Raw genomic sequence first — 20,088 nt, 5'->3', positions numbered from 1 at the left:
CTCACCTTTTCTTCATTGATGGTTAGTGCTGCCACCTTTTAGGCTTTGCAATACAAATATTCATTTGAATTCTATAAATTAACTGAAAACTTTGTTTGAAATCCAGACAGTCAAGGAAATAAATCTTTAATCAGTTAACATTAACTTGTCATCTCTTGGGATTAACCATTCCTACCACTTCATTCTGCCTTAACATTCTGTTTCAGTGCTGTGCAGTTCCAACTATAATAAGCAAACTGATGTGGGTGCAAGACATCTGGTAGAGTGTGACTGTTTTGCCCCCTCTGGGAAGAATTGTGAAATTTCCTCAGCAAGTAGAAAAGGCAGCTCCCCAATACCATCCTTTAAAAATGGGATCTATTCCAAGCTGAGTCTTTTCCTTCTCCATTTTTCTTTTGGGAATTGCTAAATTGGCTCTAAAATGGGGGCTTCAGGGCACAAGTTAACACTTCCTAATTATAAAACCTATACCCTCCCCTGAAAATATGTATGTATTACCTAGAGACAGCAATGGTTAATGGGGACAAACTTCAGAACCTTCATTGATTTTCTCTGGCCGTGGGTTATGTTTATGTAGACACAGCTACCTAAGAGCTGTGAACAGTTGGTAAATAAAATGTAATCGTGACATTTCTGTAGTAAAAAAGCAAATTAGCTTCATAAGATTCATGTTTCACTATGAGCATCCAACATATTTTCAATGTTAAGTATGCTATCCTCTTCCCTGTCTATGGCTGCATCCATACTGCTGGTTGCACTTTGGCACTAAGATGCTGGTGTGGGAAGAAAAATCAAGGAAAAAGGAGGTACAGAGATGCATATTGTGCATTCACACAACAATCCTTAGACAGTTACATATCTGGACTCTGTCAGCCTTGCTACCGCCAACATCTACTATTTTAGCTTGCAGGGATCAGCATGAAGATCATTGCAGTTCCCATGTGGTTTGCATGCATCAGGTGAACTGAATCAATCCTTTGTCTGGCATCACCCTTTGTTTACTTAATGAGCCCGGTGTCTCTCTTCATCAGTGTTGTCTAACCAGTTGGTTTCTCTTTCTTCTCTCCCTTCCTTCCCCTTCCTTTCTTGTGTTCATTGTGTTTTCCCCCCTTTTCCTCCTTCTGGTGGGGGAATAGGTGTATTAAAAACTCCCAGTCCAAGTCAGGGTCCAAATGAAGTCCCTCGACTGCCAGACCCCAACCTCATCTTTCCTCCAACCCCCAGGCGCTATAATGCTCAGCAAGACTCCATGCTGGAGAGACCCAAGACCTTGGAATTCCTACCTAGGCCACGCCCTTCAGCTAACAGGCAGCGGGTTGACCCCTGGTGGTTTGCATCCCCCAATAATGCTAGGGGCGAGTCCTCTGCTAATAGCTCCAGTACTGAAACTCCCAGTAACATGGACTCCTGCTTTGCCAGCAGTAGCAGCACTGTTGAAGAGAGGCCTGCACTGCTTTCTTTCCGTGTCAGATTGCCTGAAGAGGAGCGGACACTGTTGGACATGGATGTTGAAGGGCAGAGCCAGGACAGCACCGTGCCGCTATGCAGAACTGAACTCAGAACACGCAAGCCTGCAGCATATGAACTCAAACAAGAGTTCTGGTCCTAGCATGAAATCCACAAGGGACTGGTAAGCTCCTTTAGATTCAGTTCTACTTCTTGCACTAAGAATGCACTTTGAAGACAGGTGAAGTAGAGAGATGCTGCTGAGGTCATATCACAGTGCTGTGTCCACTAACAGATACGGTATTGGGGTACCTGGCCTTTTGTAAGTACATGTAGCTAAGCTACACAGAGCTGCTGACTCTTCTTGTGGGGCTTCCTGTGGTCTTCCTTGTATTACAGTGTTAAACTGCAACAATTAATGTGGGAAAGTATGCCTCCATTCTTGACTGTCAAGAACTCAGATACTCTCTTGGTATGGGTTTTGTAATAACCTCAACTCCTTCCTTTTAAATGCAATGATAAGCAGTGTTTGTCTACACTGTTACAATACAGGAATGTATATAAAGGTTTAAGTCTGTCTGAACCAGCATTCTTGTTGCATTTGATTGAGCTTTTCTCCCTTGATGCCCCAGAACAAATGTTCACTCACTTTTGGTATGCATACAGTTCCTCCTCCTAGAACTGGCTGCTGGGGGGGGGGTTCAGGATCTTGCAAATGACCCGTAGCACCCGCCTCTATGCTTTTTAGGCATTGTGCTGAAAAAAGGTGGAGCTACCTGTTTCTTAGTTTCTGGAAGTAAATGTTAAATAAAGAAAGGGATGTCTCAGGTCACAGTGGTGCAAAAGGATTGGGGCAAAGGGGTGGAGCTCTGATAGCGGAGAAATAGAGGTGGGACTGTAATAAATATATTTGGGAAATAGAGGTGGGACTCTGAGATTTTGGCTCAGACCCATCATACCGAAGCATGAAGTTTAATGAGACACAACCAGGAAGTGGTGAAACACAATGATTAATCTTGTAATTTGATATGAAACGTTGCATTCTTGCACAAATTTTGGTAGTACGTTGCATGAAAAACTGCTAGTCAGGATATGCCCTTTCCCCCCCAAATCTTACTTCATTTAGGTAAGTAATTTCCAGATTTAATAATCAATTTGTCTCCCCAATGTTGAGCTGACAAATAGCCCACCCCCAATACCATGTACATGGCTATTCCAAAAAGAAAAACCACAGCGAGCATTTTAGAGATTCTGGTGGAGAGAAACAGCTTGCACACTTGACCTTAATGACAAGACTTGGAGACTTCTCTTTGCTTTCCAAGTATCGCCAAGTCTCAGCAGCAACTGAAGAGCACATGCCATCCCACTGGTCTAGTATCAAATAGTGCTCAGAGCATAACAGAGCTTATTACCCCGCCCTCTGCAATCTCCTCCCCCACCCCCACCACCTCAGATTTCAGGAGGACTTCATTGTGCCTCCAAAGTTCAGCATTTTGTCATGTAAGGCCCCTTACAGGACCTTTGGTGTGCATGAATTTTGGCAAGCTACTGAGGCTAGCCAAAATCCCTGGACCCCTGCTGCTATCACACTCTTTTATGATTAGATCTATTTCTCCCATCTGATTTTAAATTATTGTTGCCATATTAAAATAAAGACCTATCTGAAGTTTTGGAAAAGGTATTTAAAACCTCTCTCATGTAAGTTTCTTTTTATTCCTAGGCTGTAGTCCCTTTTGCCTATGTTCCTGACATGTCATGAATTGTATCTATAGCAGTTTACTACTTATCTCTGTTGAAAAAGTGGGTATAGATCATTACTAGGAATAGAAAGGGGTCACTCTTAAGGGGTTTTGTGTAAACTTGTAGAAATATTGTTGTCTAGCAACTAAATAATAAAAATCTGAAAATCTGTGCTAGTTCAGGTTTAATTTTGGTTCTGCCACCAGCTTGCTGTATGACATTGGGCAAATCACTTTTGCCATATGTGCCTCAGTTTCTCCATCTGTACCAAGAGCTACCTCATGCAGCAGAAGTGTAGTCTTATTGTGCAAGTTGAACCATATCAGTGCACCTTAAATAGAAGTGGGGCTCTACAACTTTGTAACATTCTTGAGTTCTTGTATATGCTGAGGAAGCAGTCCCCCTCTGGCAGTTTTAGTGCTATATAAATGATCTGCTAGTTCAAGGTGAGTCTATGCTCTATGCCAGTCCAGATGAGCCAATATAAACTATATTTTCTTGAAGACATGTAGACTGTCTAAATGGCTCACCCCATAAGAGTCAAGCCCTGCTTAGCATTTAACTTAACTGCAGTTATAAGCACCTGCAAGTCAAGGTGGTTCATTCCTAACTCTGGTACTGGTAATTTGAAGTCAACGACTTTCCTTATTCTAGATTGCATCCATTAAAAAAAAAGAAATCAGGCGAGCCCTGCCAGGGTCTTGCCCTTGATGAAGCAGGTGTTGTAGAGCACTCTGAACTTTAGGAAAGTGGTGGGGGAACCCGTGCCCCCCCAAAATACTGTTGGGCTACAGCTTCCATCACACCTGACCATTGGCCACTGGGGCTGATGGGAGTTGGAGCCCAAGAACATCTGAAAGGCCACAGGTTCCCTATCCCTACTTCATAGTGATGATTAGGCACTATACCTTTTTAAAGAATTCAGGCCCATTACTATTAACTCTATGATTTAAATAATCATAGTCCAACAATCTGCAGTGCAGGAATCTTTTGCCCAATGTGGGGCTTGAACCCATGACCCTGGGGTTAAGAGTCTCATGCTCCACCGACTGAGCTATCCCAGCTCTGCATCCGATGTACATTCTGCATCAAATGCAGCTTTCAGTACACTATTTCTTTAAAGCTGTTGCCTTTTAGGACACAAAATTGTCCTTCAGGAGCATCAGTTTCCTAGTAATCTCTATAAGCCCACAGTATGCAAGTTTCCTACTTGTAACTGTTCTTTGTGTGGTCCTCTGTGCAATCATACAACACCCCTCTGCATTTTCTGCTGCAAGAGTTTCTTGCAGTTTCTTCACTACTTCCGCAACAGCTGAGTGAAAGGTGCTCGCTCCTCTTCTCACAAGCTCTTCCTGAGAGGAGAAGGCAGGCATCCTAGGTTGCCAGCCCAAACTCTTGTGGTTCTGGAGGTTGCTAGGCATACCTGGAGATCCCATTTGTGTAACTCTTCAGATGACTACTTTAACATTAATTACAATTTAATATCTGTGTTTCTATTTTTGATCATGTTGCCAAATCCAAAACAACTACGTTTTTGTTTAGTTTTTTGGCTTGCAAAGTCAGCTTTCTTGAAGAGCTCATGTTTGTCAGCACTTAACTACTTAAGGTGATTTGCTTGGGTCTCCTTTATGGGTCTGATTTATGTTTTGTTGAAAGGCTGTGTTCATGTGGAGTAATTCCGCATATAGGATGTTTCTCATAGGCTAGCCCCTGTGATCTTGCATGCCCAGGTGTAGCATACTCTCACGTCTGATGTTTGTGTAGGTGCAATGTGACAAATGTTTTGTAAGGCACCCTGTAGAGAGAGTTTGGTTCTTGATATCTGCTGATTCAGTCTACTGTGCTGAACCCCCCTCAGGGCTTTTGTCCCAATTGCCATGTTCACAAAAGTATCTCTAACGCAGTAGCATTAGAAAGTACTTCCCCAACCCACTCCCAAAATTACCGGTAATATTAGTCTGTTTACTACATAAATGCTACTGTGTACTTTGTTTTGTGATGGTGGTTAAGTGATGTTGGAACCTGCCTTTTAACTTCAGCTCAGCTGTAAGCTGGCAGTGGGAATGACTGACACCCCCCCCCCCCAAAAAAAAACAAGCTTTGTGACACAACCTGTTGCCTCTTACCCTTTGGGGCTTAAAAATAGTAATTAAATGGCATCAGTGACTGGTTTGTTTCACTGTAGCTAACACATCTACAGGTTATACTTTTGCATAATCTACTGTATCTCCGTTCTTTGTCAATGTGTTATGTGTATATCTTTGATACATTTTTAATTTATGCTAGAGAATAATAATTAAATTAAAATGGAGCTAATTGAAGTTGATAATATATGTTTGCTTTTCTCTTTGCTTCCCCTCCCTGGATGTATGGTGGGGGATGGGAAAGTAAACCAAGGATGCCAAGCAGGCTTGGTTCAATGGCTACAATTATTATTGTATTACAGTGTAATGCTATTCTAGGCCTTGTCTCAAGATTAGAGCACACAAACTTGAATAAAACTATTATAAACACCAATTGTGTAGTGGGAGCTTCATTTTCTCTCTTTTGCAAATGTTACCTAGAAATGTTGGGCTTTAATGATGTTGTGTGCATGTTATATCATTGTGCTTGCTTTCTATCATATCCTAACCTGCTTTGCCAATACAGTGGTACCTCTACTTACGAATTTAATGCGTTCCGAACGCACATTTGTAAGTCGGAAAAAATTGTAAGTCGAATCCCATAGGAATGCATTGGGAGAAAAAATCCGTAAGTAGAAGCAACCCTATCTAAAAATTCGTAAGTAGAAAAAATCCTATCTAAACCGCATCCAAGATGGCAGACGGAGCTCCATTCGTAAGTAGAAACATTCGTAAGTAGAGTTATTCGTAAATAGAGGTACCACTGTACAGGTAATTTCTGATGAAGAGCACCCTTTGTTTGTTCTCTTCGGTCTTGAGCCTGAGCACCATGGATTGATTTCAGTCAAGATTATTTCAATCATAGATTTTAAAATAAGTTTTCCCATTTTGAAAAGCATATATTTCCTGAACAAGCACTGCTTTATGAATTAAAACATGCTACTTTACTGCTAAATAGAGGCTTTATGCAACTAGAAGCATAATCAAAAACTTTTTACTGTGCAGCTGATGTGCCTCCTACACAGTAGATTGTCCATTTATAGGCAACATACTATATTTCTGTTTGACTGTTTAGCTCTCCATACACATGTAAGGGTAACTAAGCAAAACTGTTTACTTGAAGGGAAAGGTTGCCTATGGAAGTCCCATTGAACCAAGTGGGGCTCGTTTCCAGGTAAATAGTAACAGGATTTATTTATTTTAGGGGTTTGTATCAAGCCTCCGCCCTAAGGTCAAAGGGGAGACAGTATCAATAGCAACAGAAACAAACTGTAGACAGAACAACAAATATAGGAAGGAGAATCATTTTTTTCTCCCATCTTTTAAAGTTTCCTGGTGAGGTAAGCTATATATTTTCTGTTGCCTTAGTGATTTTATTATCATGTGTGTTTCGTAAGCAACTTTTAGCATTTTAAGTAGAGGCAATAGATAAATATGGCCCACACTGCACTTCAAGTAGCATAGACATGAAATATTGTCTTCATTCCACCTGCTAGCCATTTCTTCTCCCCACCATACAACATGCTTTTCCAGACTTGGCCAGAAGTTTCTTTCTTTCCTTTTTTCCCCCTTCCATACTCTTCGATGTGATTCATTTTTATTCTATACTTTTCTTCTCCTTCCACTGCTTCCCATCTCGGAACACTCCATGCGGCTTAACATTCTCCCCCACCCACCTGAAATTGAATCCAGAACAAATAGTTTTCTTTTATTAATTCTATGAGGCCCAGGCTGCATTTGCTCACCAGCATTTGCTAATTTAACCTGCCATCTCTTGGATTAATTTAGAAGAGAAAGGCTGTAATCCTAACCCTTGCCTACCTGTGAATAATCCCTACTGAATTGATTGAGATTTAATCCTAAATAGACATGGTTAGGACAGCAGCCTAAGCATTAATATTTCTTGCCATCTCTTAAATTTGAAAAGTTCACAGTAGCCAGAAGATGGCGCTCACTGCACTATAGAAACCATTTTATTCTCCTGTGAACCAACTAACTCATTCTTTTCAGAATCTCCTAGTAGCTTTCCTAATATAATCTGATTAAGGGAGGAAAGTTCACACTTCTCCATCTGACACAGCTAATACTAATGAGCATTGATTCCCCTTCATTTCTAATGAAAATTTGACAGATATAAGCCTCTTTAGAGATGGGAGAATAACACTCACTGTCTTGAAGAAAAGCCGAATTAGTTGGGGCAGGGTTCTACTTTCTGTGCAGTAAAGCCTGCTGAGGAGGTGTACAATTGCAGATTTAAGAGGACTTGCAGTCATGGGCGTACCCAGCGCGGAGCAGGGGGGGAAGCTACCCCCCCTAGAAGCAAAAAAGGGGAAATTGGTATAAAACAGCTCGCGGTGCATGCTGTTGTCAAGGCAGTTCACCTTCTCGGTCGGGTACACGATCTTGCTGCAGCGGGTAGGGCCGTCTTAACTATACCAGCCGCCATGGTCCGATGCCCTGCCAGGGCCAGGCACGGCGGGCAGCTGGAGAGCATGACAGGCAGGGACGCTGCCAGCTGTGCTCTGCCTCGGCCTGTTCAGCTGAAGTGAAATGGCAGCAGCGGCAGCAAAGCTGCCTCCGTCGAGGGAAACCTGGACATGTATGCAAATGAGGTCCCGCGGAGCATTGTGGGGCAGCACTTTCTGTGCTGTGTTCGCTGTGACTTCAAGGAATGTGGGCTGAAGTTAGCCCAGGTCCAGGTTTCCCTCGACGGAGGCAGCTTCGCTGCTGCTGCCTCATTTTAGTCACTACTGCCGGTAAAGGAGCGGGCGAGGCAGAAGCGCAAGTGCGGGTGGCTCCGTGTGCCACCTCGGAAACGGCTGGAAACGGCCCCATCCCCTCTGGGGGACGTGGACATTGACCACACCTCCTGGGGGATCCCAGCCATGTCATTGCCAGCCAGCCAATCGGGTGGCTGGGGGGGGGGCGTGGGTACGCCCATGCTTGCAGTTCTGTCTATTAACTCTGTGTAGATTTACACAACCAGTAAAGCTCCTCTGCACAAAAGTAGGGTTCAAAATGTGAACACGCATGTGTAACAGCAGGCAGTACCTTAGGAGCCCCTCTCTGTGGGTGAGAGTGAGGGGGTGCCACTTTCAAATGGGCACCCGCCACCTGCAGGTTTTACCTAACTTTTTTTTAGAAAATGAATTATTTCAGTTTCTGATAAAATTAATTGATTCATGGGCTTTTTTTTTTTGTCTGATGAAAGGCTTTTGTTTTATTCAAAATAGCAACTCCAATAAGCTGTGCATTTGGTGAACTGAAAATAATGAAATGAGGTTGGGTAGGAAATGAATTGCAGCACCCACAAAAGCTTCAGGTTTTTTTTTTTTTAGTCTGTAAGGTTCCACAATACTTTGTGTTGCTTTTTTCTGTGACAGATCAACACAGCTGCTCTTCTGGAAATGCTTCCCTTCCCTTTGTCTTTGCAAATGGTGCATTGCATTTAGCTTTGAGATAATGTATTCATTCTGTAAAATGCAGACTAGTTCTGTCCACTACATTTGTTGGTAAGGAGCAGCTTAGAACAGCAGTCAATTGCCAATGAGTTTCTCCTTTTGAGAACCCTAAGTGCTGAGGGTTGGACTAATTGGAAGCAACTGTAGGGGAGCTGATGCCATTTTAAACTGTGTGAGCTCGGATTGTGGAGATCTTTCTCATTTTAAGACTGTTTTTAAAAATATGTTTATGTAGGAGGCAGAAGAGAGACGCATGGATGAGTAGACTCTGATAACTTGATAAAAATCCACATATTCTCGGGAGGGGAAATAAACTGATTTCAAAAGCACTGAAGGTGAAAGAGAATGGATGAACTCAAGATGATAATGAAATTAGTTTGGGAGATCAGGAAGAATGGATTAAGCATGATGCATGTATCCAGCATGTATCTCCTGGAATTAATCTGTTCTAACTCTGTGACATAATATATGGTAAAAACTTTCATGGGAATGAAAATGCCCTGGGGCTGTTGGTATAGAATTATCCTCAACTGATGCATATCCTTGGAAGCAGACTTCTACCCCCGCCCCTTAAACTAAAGATGCATTCCACTGCATAGTTTGAAGGGTCTAAGTTCACCTGAAGGATGAGATGTAAGTCATTTGACCCAATTTTTGGGAAAATGCTAACTAGGCTTTGGGAAGGAGACAGGAGGACTCTAGGACCCTGCCAGAGCCCTGACACCTCCTTTCCAAAGTCCAGCACCTCCTTTACTTGGCTTTGGGAAGGCAGCTTAATAGTGTAAAGATGGTTATGATGATGCAGGCAGGGAGGGCATCTATTCCCTTTGCTTCAGCTGCCCCTCTTTTCAGGGTAAAGGGTAAAGGTAAAGGGACCCCTGACCATTAGGTCCAGTCGTGACCAACTCTGGGGTTGCGCGCTCATCTCGCATTATTGGCCGAGGGAGCCTGCGTATAGCTTCCAGGTCATGTGGCCAGCATGACAAAGCCGCTCCTGGCAAACCAGAGCAGCACATGGAAACGCCGTTTACCTTCCCGCTGTAGCGGTTCCTATTTATCTACTTGCATTTTGACGTGCTTTCGAACTGCTAGGTTGGCAGGAGCTGGGACCAAGCAACGGGAGCTCACCCCATCACAGGGATTCGAACCGCCGACCTTCTGATCAGCAAGCCCTAGGCTCAGTGGTTTAACCACAGCACCACCTGGGTCCCTCTTTTCAGGGACCCACCCCCAATAATGTAAGAAGGGCCCTGCTGGGTCCGGCCAAAGGCACACCGAGTCTCCAGCCTTGTTCTCACAGTGACCATCCAGATGCTATGGGGAAGCAAAGTGTCTCTGATAGTAGAGATAGTAGACAGTTCTGGGTGGTGGCCACGGATAGCCTCATCTGCTATGAAATGGTCTAATCCACATTTAAAACCATCTGAATTGGTAGACATCCTACATCTTGCAGGAATGAATTATATAGTTCAGCTATGCACTCTGTGAAGAAGTAGTTTCTTTTGTCTGTCCAGAATCTGTCCAATTCTGGTCTAGTGGCTCTAATATGAGAGAATGAGAAACTTTTATTGTCCACTTTCTTCACACCATGCACAGTGTTATATAACTGACCTTTTTTCTAAGCTAAATTACTACTCATACAAATATTTTACTTTGGATGGGGGATGCCTTATTCAGATTTCACTCTTCTTTTTTTACTAGAGTGGTCATTTTTCAGTGTTGACCCTCCTCCTTGGTGGTCTTCCATACTTAAATCTCTTAATGGGGTGCAGATGAATCTTTAATGCATGCAAACGAACACTTAGGCATTATGTGAGATCAAATGCCACAGCTAGAGTGGTTTACTTTGAGCTGTTGATAACGAAGTTTGAAATACATTGAACGCTGCATCACTTGGACTTAAGTAGCATCTGTAATCAGCTGTTCAGGGTTTCTAAAGTTCTGTACTGTCTGATAAGCAAAAAAACGAAGCTCTGCTGCTGTTTGCTATTTCACAGTGACTGCTGATAAAGGAACGTTTATCTACAGTATGTTCAGGCAGCCCAAAGGTGGCAAAAATGTCTTTTAGATTGAAGGGATCACGGAGAGTATTCAGGATCTCCAGCTATAGCTGATGAATCTGCAAGGATTTAGATTCTGCAGTAATACATTTTGAAGAGATTGTGTCCATTGATTCTGCAGCTCCATTAGACTTTTCACTGGATTATACCCAGCAACTAGGATTATTCAACTGAGATGTTAAAGGAATTGAGGATATCAGGTGTGTAGGGAATATCTATAAGCTTTTCCAGGGACTCTGTGAACTGTTCCTGCCTTAGCTTGAACAAGTCATGTGGAAATCTAATTTCTCTGAGGAGCTAGACCTTTGAACCTAAACTATTTTCCCACAACTACTCCTTGAGTATAAATCAGTTTCATAAATCAGTATACAGGCATCTGTCAGCTAATACACACTTATTATTTATGTAAACTTTCTCTCACGATTGCTTTGCATTGCAAACTGAGCATCTCTGGAGATCAACAGCATCCTTGAATATGACCCTGGTAAAACTGGTGGTTTGTGGAAGATAATGGATATTTTGCCTTTAGTATATTAGGGAAGTGAGGAAGCACCAAAAGTTCTAGGAAGGGCTGGTGAAAAGTGGGCAGACTTGAATTTGTTTGCTGTTTTTATTGTTACCTTTAAAAAGCAAGCAATGGCTTGACATTTTGTGAACTTTAATTTTTTGTATTTTAGAGCTTTGAAGACTAGATGCTCCACTGCTCATGTTGTTTATCTCCCTTGATACTTTTTTAAAAAACAAAAACAAATGAACCGTAATTTTGTACCCTTACTGCAAAGCTAACCTCCTTCCACATGCCATGTCCACAGTCCATTACATGTGCGTTTGATACTGTCTTCATGCAATAGCTCTGCAGCTTCTGCCTCCCCCACCCCAGTTTGGGTAAGTTCCAAGAGAAATTTGAGAAATAGAGTTGAGGCATTCTGGCTTTGTCCCTTAGAACCAGGGCTTTGTGTTCCAGCTTGTATTAGTATTGTTGCATGCCACCCCTATCTCTGAGTGGTGCGAGATTTCAAGGGTTCTGGGCACTTAGCCAGAGTTCATGCTTCTTTTTGGAATGAGGCACAGTGGAATCTGTGATGTCTTTATGATATATTGTTTGCACATATATATGGTTTACACATATATAGAAGGTGAACCTACGATGGAGGGGTTCACAGCATCAACAGCCCAGAAGAGTCTTGCTTCTTTCATAGCCACAACTTTGGATTCAAATAGAAATCAAACATTGCTGTCTGACGGTGCTTTCCAGCTTGCTGCTTTGCTTCTAGTTCACATCACAGCCCCTTTCAACTCTAAACTCAGGCTTTTGTCCCTCTAACTATCTCAGAGTTGAAAGAGGGGCCCCACCCAGTTGCCCTCTGGCACTGAGCCCCCTTTCATTTGTAATTAATGGCCCATCGCCCAGGCGATCGCCTCAACAGGAAACTAGCCTGGCTTATATTTTAACACTTGATGGATCTAGGGATCAGAAGGCTTGATTAGATTTTTACACTTGCTGTATTCAGGGAAAAGAGGGGCCTGGCACCCACAAACTCATAACAGTATTATTTGTATCCTTCTGTTTTCTCCAAGAAGTTCGTGACAGCCTTGCTGGGATTTTATCCTCAAAGAACATTCCTGTGAGTTAAGTTAGGAATGTTAGACTGCAAAATAGTGTTCTGAGACCACCTAGCAGAACAAGGATTGGATCCCAGTCCTCCCTAGTTCTATGTAATTTTAATCTTTTGTTGGAAAAAGCGAAATATTCAGAGTAGAAATAATACAGTGGTACCTTGGGTTACAGATGCTTCAGGTTACAGACGCTTCAGGTTACAGACTCCGCTAACCCATAAATAGTACCTCGGGTTAAGAACTTTGCTTCAGGATGAGAACAGAAATCGTGCGGCGGCAGTGGGAGGCCCCATTAGCTAAAGTGGTACCTCAGGTTAAGAACAGTTTCAGGTTAAGAACGGACCTCCAGAATGAATTAAGTACCCGAGGTACCACTGTAAATTATTATTATTATTATTATTATTACTAAACCACACAATTTTAAAGCTGTATTATGTAGTAGAAGCAGTTGCTAGACATGCCCCCATATCCCTTCTCTCCCACTCTGCTCAACAAAGTGAAACCTAGATAAATTCCTTAATTGCCAAATTTGTCATCAATTTAGATAATTAAATGAGACTTCAGAAACAATCTTAATTAATCTGTTGGTGGCATCCGGTTGAGAAACGCCTTTAATTTCCTGAGAAACATAGTGACTGTGTGTAAGGAAATGGAAGATAAAACGCCCACAGGGTTTTGTCTCATAGGGTTTTTATGACAATGTAGGAAAAGATTTGAGAATATCTTAAACATTTGTATGTGAATGATCGGTCTCTTGAGATATGATCCATTTTCTACTCACTGCTTTTGAGGCCATGGGTTACAGGATTCTGGTAAGTTATGAACAAACAAAAAAATCCTGTTCATTACTTCTAATGTCAAGACAGTTTTTCAGCAGGCATCCTATTATTGTATGCAATAGATGAATGAGCATCAGAAGAGAATCCCACATTTTTAGATCAATCTCATCTTGAAGGCCTTTTGTAGCCAGGAAATTTATTCAGAGTGACTGAGTGCAGCAGACCGTCACTTGCCTTTAGGATCAACGACAGTATATCTAAGGTACAAATTTGCTCAAGGAAAAATATATGGAAGTTATATCAGAAATATGCCTAAATCCTCTGAGACTTGGAAGCACAAGAGATTATACTCTGTGGTATACTGGGGCATCAAGTGACAACATTACAGATAGGTGCTTTGTTCTTAACCCCCCACCCCGCTGCTTCCTTCGTTAGTCCCTGGTAAGTAACTCCTGTTTATCTCACATGAAGCTCTGTTACTTCTAGTAAAAACCATCCCTCCCCCATAACCAAAACCTTAGCACAATAAACTAAATGCTCTGATAACTAGATTAAAACATCAGGATTGGTATTCAGCTAAATTGTACTCAGAGCAGACCCATTGAAATTAACGGACCTAACTTGGTTGTGTTCATGAATTTTAATGGGTGTACTCGGAGTAAAATGTGGTTGAATACCACCCTAAAAGACATACTGGGAAATTAGGAGGGGGATTCAACGTAACAGTCTTCTGATTGTTCCATCAGCACAAGTTCCCCCTGTGCCCTGTTCTGGGGGATATTCCTGACCCTCCAGAGTAGATTTGGGAGAGGCATCGTGGGAGAAGTGGAAGGAAGCCCCATTAAAAAAAAAAAGCAAGCAGCTGCTTCCATATAATCTGATTGAACAAAGTAGACATATCAAAGTGCATACAGCTGTACATGTGTACAGGATCTTGTGTTAGACAAATGTCTGATTTGAAGCATCACTGATGTCTCTTTCATTGTTACAGTTTTAAGTGCATGCCTTAAAATTTTCCGAACAATTTCCCAGTGACTAAACTACAGCACTCAAGGAGATTTAGGAGTTCTAGTTAAAACAGGTTAAAACTTCATCAGTCCAGCTATTTTCTATCAGATGTCACCATTAAAGGTCAAGCAAAGAGGTCTCTGATAGCTTTTGAAAGCTTGGCGGTGAGGTCACCAGAAGGACATGGTCTCTTTGATTTATTCTATCATTTTGGAAGCCTCGTTCTCTCGTTTTATGGGTTTGGAGGCAGTCTGGGGAGAGAGATGTGGGAGCTGACCTGGCTATAGCTCAATTGGCCAGATGGATAATGGTCCACAAAACCATTTACCTTTGTGCCAGCTTATATTCAGGAAAACTCTGTTAATTCACCATTGGTTTTACACAATAGCTTATGGGTCATATCCAATGCTCTCGTAGTGTCTTATGCTGAAGAAATAATAATGAGATAATAATGGTGTCTTTTGGCACCATTATGCTCACCATTGAAATCCTTCTGGGAGGAGGTTCTAAAGAGATGAGCTGCATTATTTGCAGACAGGTGGTTTTTGACCCTAACATGTCTGTTGCTCCTTCCTAGAATCCCTGTACATTCTGGACGGCAAAACATCAAACTACCCACTTGTAGCTTCCCAGCAGCTGCTGTTTTCCTTTTTTCTGGTTTCAATGTAAACTGCTAAACCAAACATAATAAAAATCCTTTTATCTATATGCCATTATGGGGTAAAAGGTAAAGGTAAAGGGGCCCCTGACAATCAGGTCCAGTCATGTCCAACTCTGGGGTTGCACGCTCATCTCGCTCTATAGGCCAAGGGAGCCGGCGTTTGTCCGCAGTCAGCTTCCGGGTCATGTGGTCAGCATGACAAAGCTGCTTCTGGTGAACCAGAGCAGCGCATGGAAACACCGTTTACCTTCCTGCTATTTATCTACTTGCACTTTGATGTGCTTTCGAACTGCTAGGTGGGCAGGAGCTGGGAGCGAGCAACGGGAGCTCACCCCGTTGCAGGGATTCGAACCGCCGACCTTCTGATCAGCAAGCCCTAGACTCTGTGGTTTAACCCACAGCGCCACCTGGGTCCCATAGTATAGGGTAGGGTTGCCATATTTCAAAAAGTGAAAACCTGGACAGGAAATTCCAGATGTATGGCAACCCCTAGTATAGAACTACTTGAGCAATTCAGGTACCCAGGGTTTATAGCTTGCACTTTATCACTGAGGTGTATGTAAATTGTTTGGCATCACGCACCAATGTTTCCTGTGCAGCTATATTCACTCTTCAGTCAACAGCCAAGCATCAATACCCAGCAGGGACCTTTAAAGGTGGGGAAAGCATTTAAAAATAATTTCTCTCCCTGTGATTACAAAGGTTGCTGCTTGGGTGTCTCACAGTGATCCTGTGAAGTGTAATCAAGGATTAAAAGCAGTTTTAAGAGGCTCATCTTACAAGAACAAAGCACCATTATTAAAGATGAAAACAGACTAGGGTGCTCATCTGGCATTATTGCCTGGTGTCTGATGTCATAATCAGTGGATCTGAAAGCTCCATCTGTGTGTTCCACTTGCTGCCGCCACTTCATAATTATGTTGCATTGTACACTGCTTTTGTTCGTTGACTCATTGGCTGCTCCTGGCTTCAGATGAATTATTCAGCATCGGAAACTGTTCTTGTATTCAGCAACAATCATACTTGAGTTTCTGCAGCTCCTTCCAGCTAGTTTTACATGTGACGGAAAACATTTCACAGGGTCTTTACTCACCGATGAAACACTTTGACATTTTATCTTTTTGGCAAGAGGTGTTTCCAACTAAAGAAGCTCTGCATGTTCCTATTGAAGAAACAGGAGCACACATGTTTATTAAGACACTCTAGCACACCACCATCCATCTCTGTGCTTTTGCTTCCCTTGCTACAGGTGCCTTTTAATGGCTGATATAAATGCATATATTCTCTTCCAATTAAAAAGCTGCCTGCAGTGGCAAAAAAACCCAGCAATGGTATATCTGTCACAACCTGTTAGGCTGACTGCTCAAGGATTTGCATGCTCAGTTCCTCAAACAGCCATCTATGTAGAGCAGGAGGGATGAACTGGAAGTAGCAGGCAGACTACATCCAAACTGTTGGCCAGGTTTGACATAAAAGTAGAGGCACCCACCTGCCAATCACCTGATGTCATTTGTCATCAGGTGATTATGCTTCAAATGAAGAATTGGGAGCATGCTGAGCATGCACTCCCGAGGCTTCCATTCCAGCCCTTACTGTAAAAGAAGAATCTGGGGCAGGTCTTGCATTTGATGCTAAATGCAGTGCCAAAAGCAAGCCCTGCTCAAGGCAGAGATCACCTGTCCAAGGGAGTTCTGATCAGGAGCTCTCATGTGCAGCCATTCCCAGTGGACCTTGTATTTGATGCCATATTTAAAAAATCTCTGTATGCAATGATCTAAGAGCCTATTTTCAGAGTCTTGTACTGTTTACAAAGTGGCAACAAAGACCTTTGTTTTTATTTTTTCTGGCCACTTTGTGTAATACTTTTTGGAATTTCACACATCTGCTGAAGCAAATGCAGCATCTTTGGGAAAAGCTCTGGTAGAATAGCAGGGACAAGTAATTCAATTGTGATATATGCGCAAACTCATATCATTTTGCACCAAACTCCCTAGTTTGCAGGAACATTTGGACGGATCTTTTCCCCCTTTCATTCCTCTTAATTACCCTGACTAAGTATACAAAATAAATGGAATATATGGCTACCAGCATGCTCAAAGGATTTTGTGGAAACCATTGCAGTTTTCTCAGCAATTCAATGGGAATGGAGATAAACGTTTCCCAGATATCTCATGGCTGAGGCATTCTGATTTAGTCTGTGTTGTGTGAACATATAAAAAATGTGCACAGCATGTCAATCTTGCCACCTGTGTTGACAGGACAGTGATATGACAGCTTCAGTTAAGGGTCCAAAAGTTTTCTGTGGGCTGTCTCTCTCATCATCACCCCTGATAATTTGATTGATTGATTAAGATTACTTATATGCCACTTTTCTACCATCAGCTGTGTCCAAAGTGGCTTACAACAAGCATTCAAAACATAATACAAATTTGCAATAATGCCTGGGGCTGATGAGAGCTGGAGTCCCACCAACATCTGGGGGACAACACATGAACCACCTCTGATCTAAAGCCACTCCAACTGTTGGAATTGGCTCAGATGCCCTTATCCATTTATATTTCTTGTTCCTGCAGGTGTGGCTTCTATGTCACTTGAGTGTTTAATCTTCACTCTAGTTAATGTGTTGTCTTCATTTTGGATACTGCAGAAACAAAAGCCTTTGTGAGTACAGAGTAGTCAAGCAGTCCAGGCAGAGTTTATGATGTTGTTAATATTCATCCACTGCACAGCCACCCCTGGAGATTAATCATCTTTTTTCCTTTGAATATTTCCCATGATATGTTTCTAAATAGAGGACAGAGGGATTCCTCAGCCTTGTGAAATCATAGCTGTTCAGATTCCGACAAGGCATATTGAGCTGACACTTCCTTTTCCCTCTTTAAAGTCTGCAATCTCCTCTCAAAGTGAATGTCTTGTTCGACCATACAATAAGCTGAACAAGCAAAAAGAAATACAGAACTCATCTTCACAGTCCAATTAAGAACGTTTTCTAATTATATTCCCGGGACAGGGGCTCCTGATAAATAGCAATATCTCCCCGTTCTGAGAGCTAGATCATATCTGCTGATGTTAGCACAGAAATACTATCTGTGGTTAAAAAGCCCACTTGTTCTTTCCCTACTTAGTGAAATTGTCAGTTGTCTACTGGAAGGAAAGAAGGAACTACTGTATATTGGCAATCTGAAATAGAGTAACTATCAGGCAATGGAACTCTCTCATGAGTTTGTGGCTTAGATGGTGCTATAACCAAACTTCCATTTTTTTGGGGGGGGGGCCAAATTGAATAAACATTCTGCCAAGAAAATCTTAATTTTTACAATTTGCATGAATTACGCTAATGGTATAAAATGAGCAAATATGAGAATTTGCAAAGTTATTCTGTGGTTGCTTTTACCCCATCTCTTCTACTCATGGAGCACCCAGAACTGCTTACAGCTTAAATGAAATGCAATACAGTGGCAAAGAATATGAATACAATATAAAATTGGGGGGTTATTGTTGTCACTTGTAATTGTCGCATGGCACCCCAATCTGAGTGGTGTGAGATTCCAGGGGTTCCCAGGATTTGGTTTCCTCATAATGAGGGACAGCAGAGACTGTTGTGTTTTTATAATGTATGGTTTATTTACACACACATACAACCTGAGTCTACGATGGAGGGGCTCACAGCATTAACACCCCAAGAGGGTCTTGCTTCTCCCACAATCAGGCATGTCTCTCAGCTGCCTAGCCTGCTTCTAGCTCACACACCTCAGTTCTGACTTTTGTCTTTCTGGCAGACAGTTGAGAGAAGGGGCCAACCCATTTGATCTCTGGCACAGAGCCACTTTGTTTGTTGCCTTAATGACCCATATTGAGGCCATTTCCAATAAACTTGCCTGGCTAGTCCAGCAATTGAATTCATGTTGAATCTAGGAATTAGAAGGGACTCAGGCATACAGCCTTCTCTTCTGCTTTCTGTCACCTGAAAGGAGCGCTACCAAGATACAAAGCCTACTTTGTGCCATTTGTGTCACAAAAAGTTCTGCTCTTTTACTATGATTCTTATTGTACGCCCTCATCACTCCATGGGAAAACTGAGCCATGCTGACATCTCTCCAAGCAGCCAAATACACGAGCTTCTTCCCAGGAACCCATCTTTGCTCAAAGGTTTGGGTGAGAGTGACAAACACAAAGTCTTGATTTTGTTCCCTTTTCCTAGAGCTATTGTGTTGTGAAAACACACCAAATAAAATGCTCTTTGTCTTCCTTTCACAATATAAACTTCAAGGAAGTAGCTAGCCTTCTTCCTATAGCAGTTGTTACACTTCAAAACACCCCAGGAATACTTTTTTACTGATTAATGCAATGCCGCAAAATAGCTCTGTATTATTTCTGCAAGGTTCTCTGAACAAGCTGACTCCTACAATTTGCCCAGGAAGCTGACTCTCCCCAAGTTTGTTCCAAGCTGTCTGTCTCAGGTTGTCAAAACCTAGAAAGGAATGAAAATGGCTGACAAATCAGCTAGCCTTGTGAGCCATTGTTGCTTGAAAGATGGCATGGGGGGGAAGGGGGGGAAACCCTTTGTGATCAGCATCTACCTCCAGCTTCAAATCCCCAGCTGCCTTTGCTAAGCAAAATCGGGAAAGACATTTGTCCATATGTTTCCTTCTGGGTAAGCTGAACATTAAAAGTTTTGTCAGCAATTACAATGCATTTAAACTGCGTGCTTAATGCCAACATTCGAGTAGGGGTTGCTGAGAATGCATGAATTTATAAATAAGTTCAGAGCAGAAAACAGAGAAGTCTAAAGTTGGCTGCAGCAAGGTTATACCACTGCTAAGGACACATTATCATCTCTATCAACTAACAGAAAAGGAGAGAAACTTGAATCATCCATGGAAGCTGCCCTTCTGTATTGTTATGAGTTTGGAGGGGGGTAGGCCCAGACCCTTATAATGCTTGGGCCCGCCTTCTAATTCTTGGAATAGCCAGGCCAGCCTGTTAATGGACCAATAAGTATGGATCCTAAGTATTGAAGCCACCAACATGAGTCTGACCAAACTGCGGGAGGCAGTGGAAGACAGGAGTGCCTGGCGTGCTCTGATCCATGGGGTCACAAAGAGTTGGACACAACTAAAAAAAAAACAGCAAGTATGGATCCTTAAGGGAACAAAGGAAGTGCCTCTGTTCTAGAGACAGTTCCCTCTCTGT

The 20,088-nt window shown here is 42.4% G+C and overlaps 1 protein-coding gene across 11 annotated transcripts in view; it reads left to right on the top strand.

Moving 5' to 3' along the window:
• The window catches only part of MAP3K9 (mitogen-activated protein kinase kinase kinase 9), a 67,729-nt gene that overhangs the window by 33,792 nt on the left and 13,849 nt on the right, over positions 1-20,088 (top strand). For 4 of the 11 annotated variants that reach the window (XR_015950120.1, XR_015950119.1, XR_015950118.1 and 1 more), the window contains exon 11: positions 1,137-1,630. Coding sequence is in view for 2 of the 11 variants with exons in the window: in XM_088670030.1 (XP_088526156.1) it covers positions 1,137-1,609 (473 nt within the window). In the remaining 9 variants the exon portion in view is untranslated. Of the gene's footprint in view, positions 1-1,136; positions 1,631-3,166; positions 5,704-20,088 lie in introns of those variants that run through there. The other 7 variants (XR_015950125.1, XR_015950123.1, XR_015950124.1 and 4 more) reach the window with 5 other exon arrangements.

Source organism: Zootoca vivipara, chromosome 1 (genome assembly GCF_965207765.1).
Source record: "Zootoca vivipara chromosome 1, rZooViv2.hap1.1, whole genome shotgun sequence".
Classification (NCBI taxonomy): domain Eukaryota; kingdom Metazoa; phylum Chordata; class Lepidosauria; order Squamata; family Lacertidae; genus Zootoca; species Zootoca vivipara.
The sequence above is the reverse complement of the archived record's forward strand: the minus strand, read 5'-3'. Positions and strand labels throughout refer to the sequence as shown.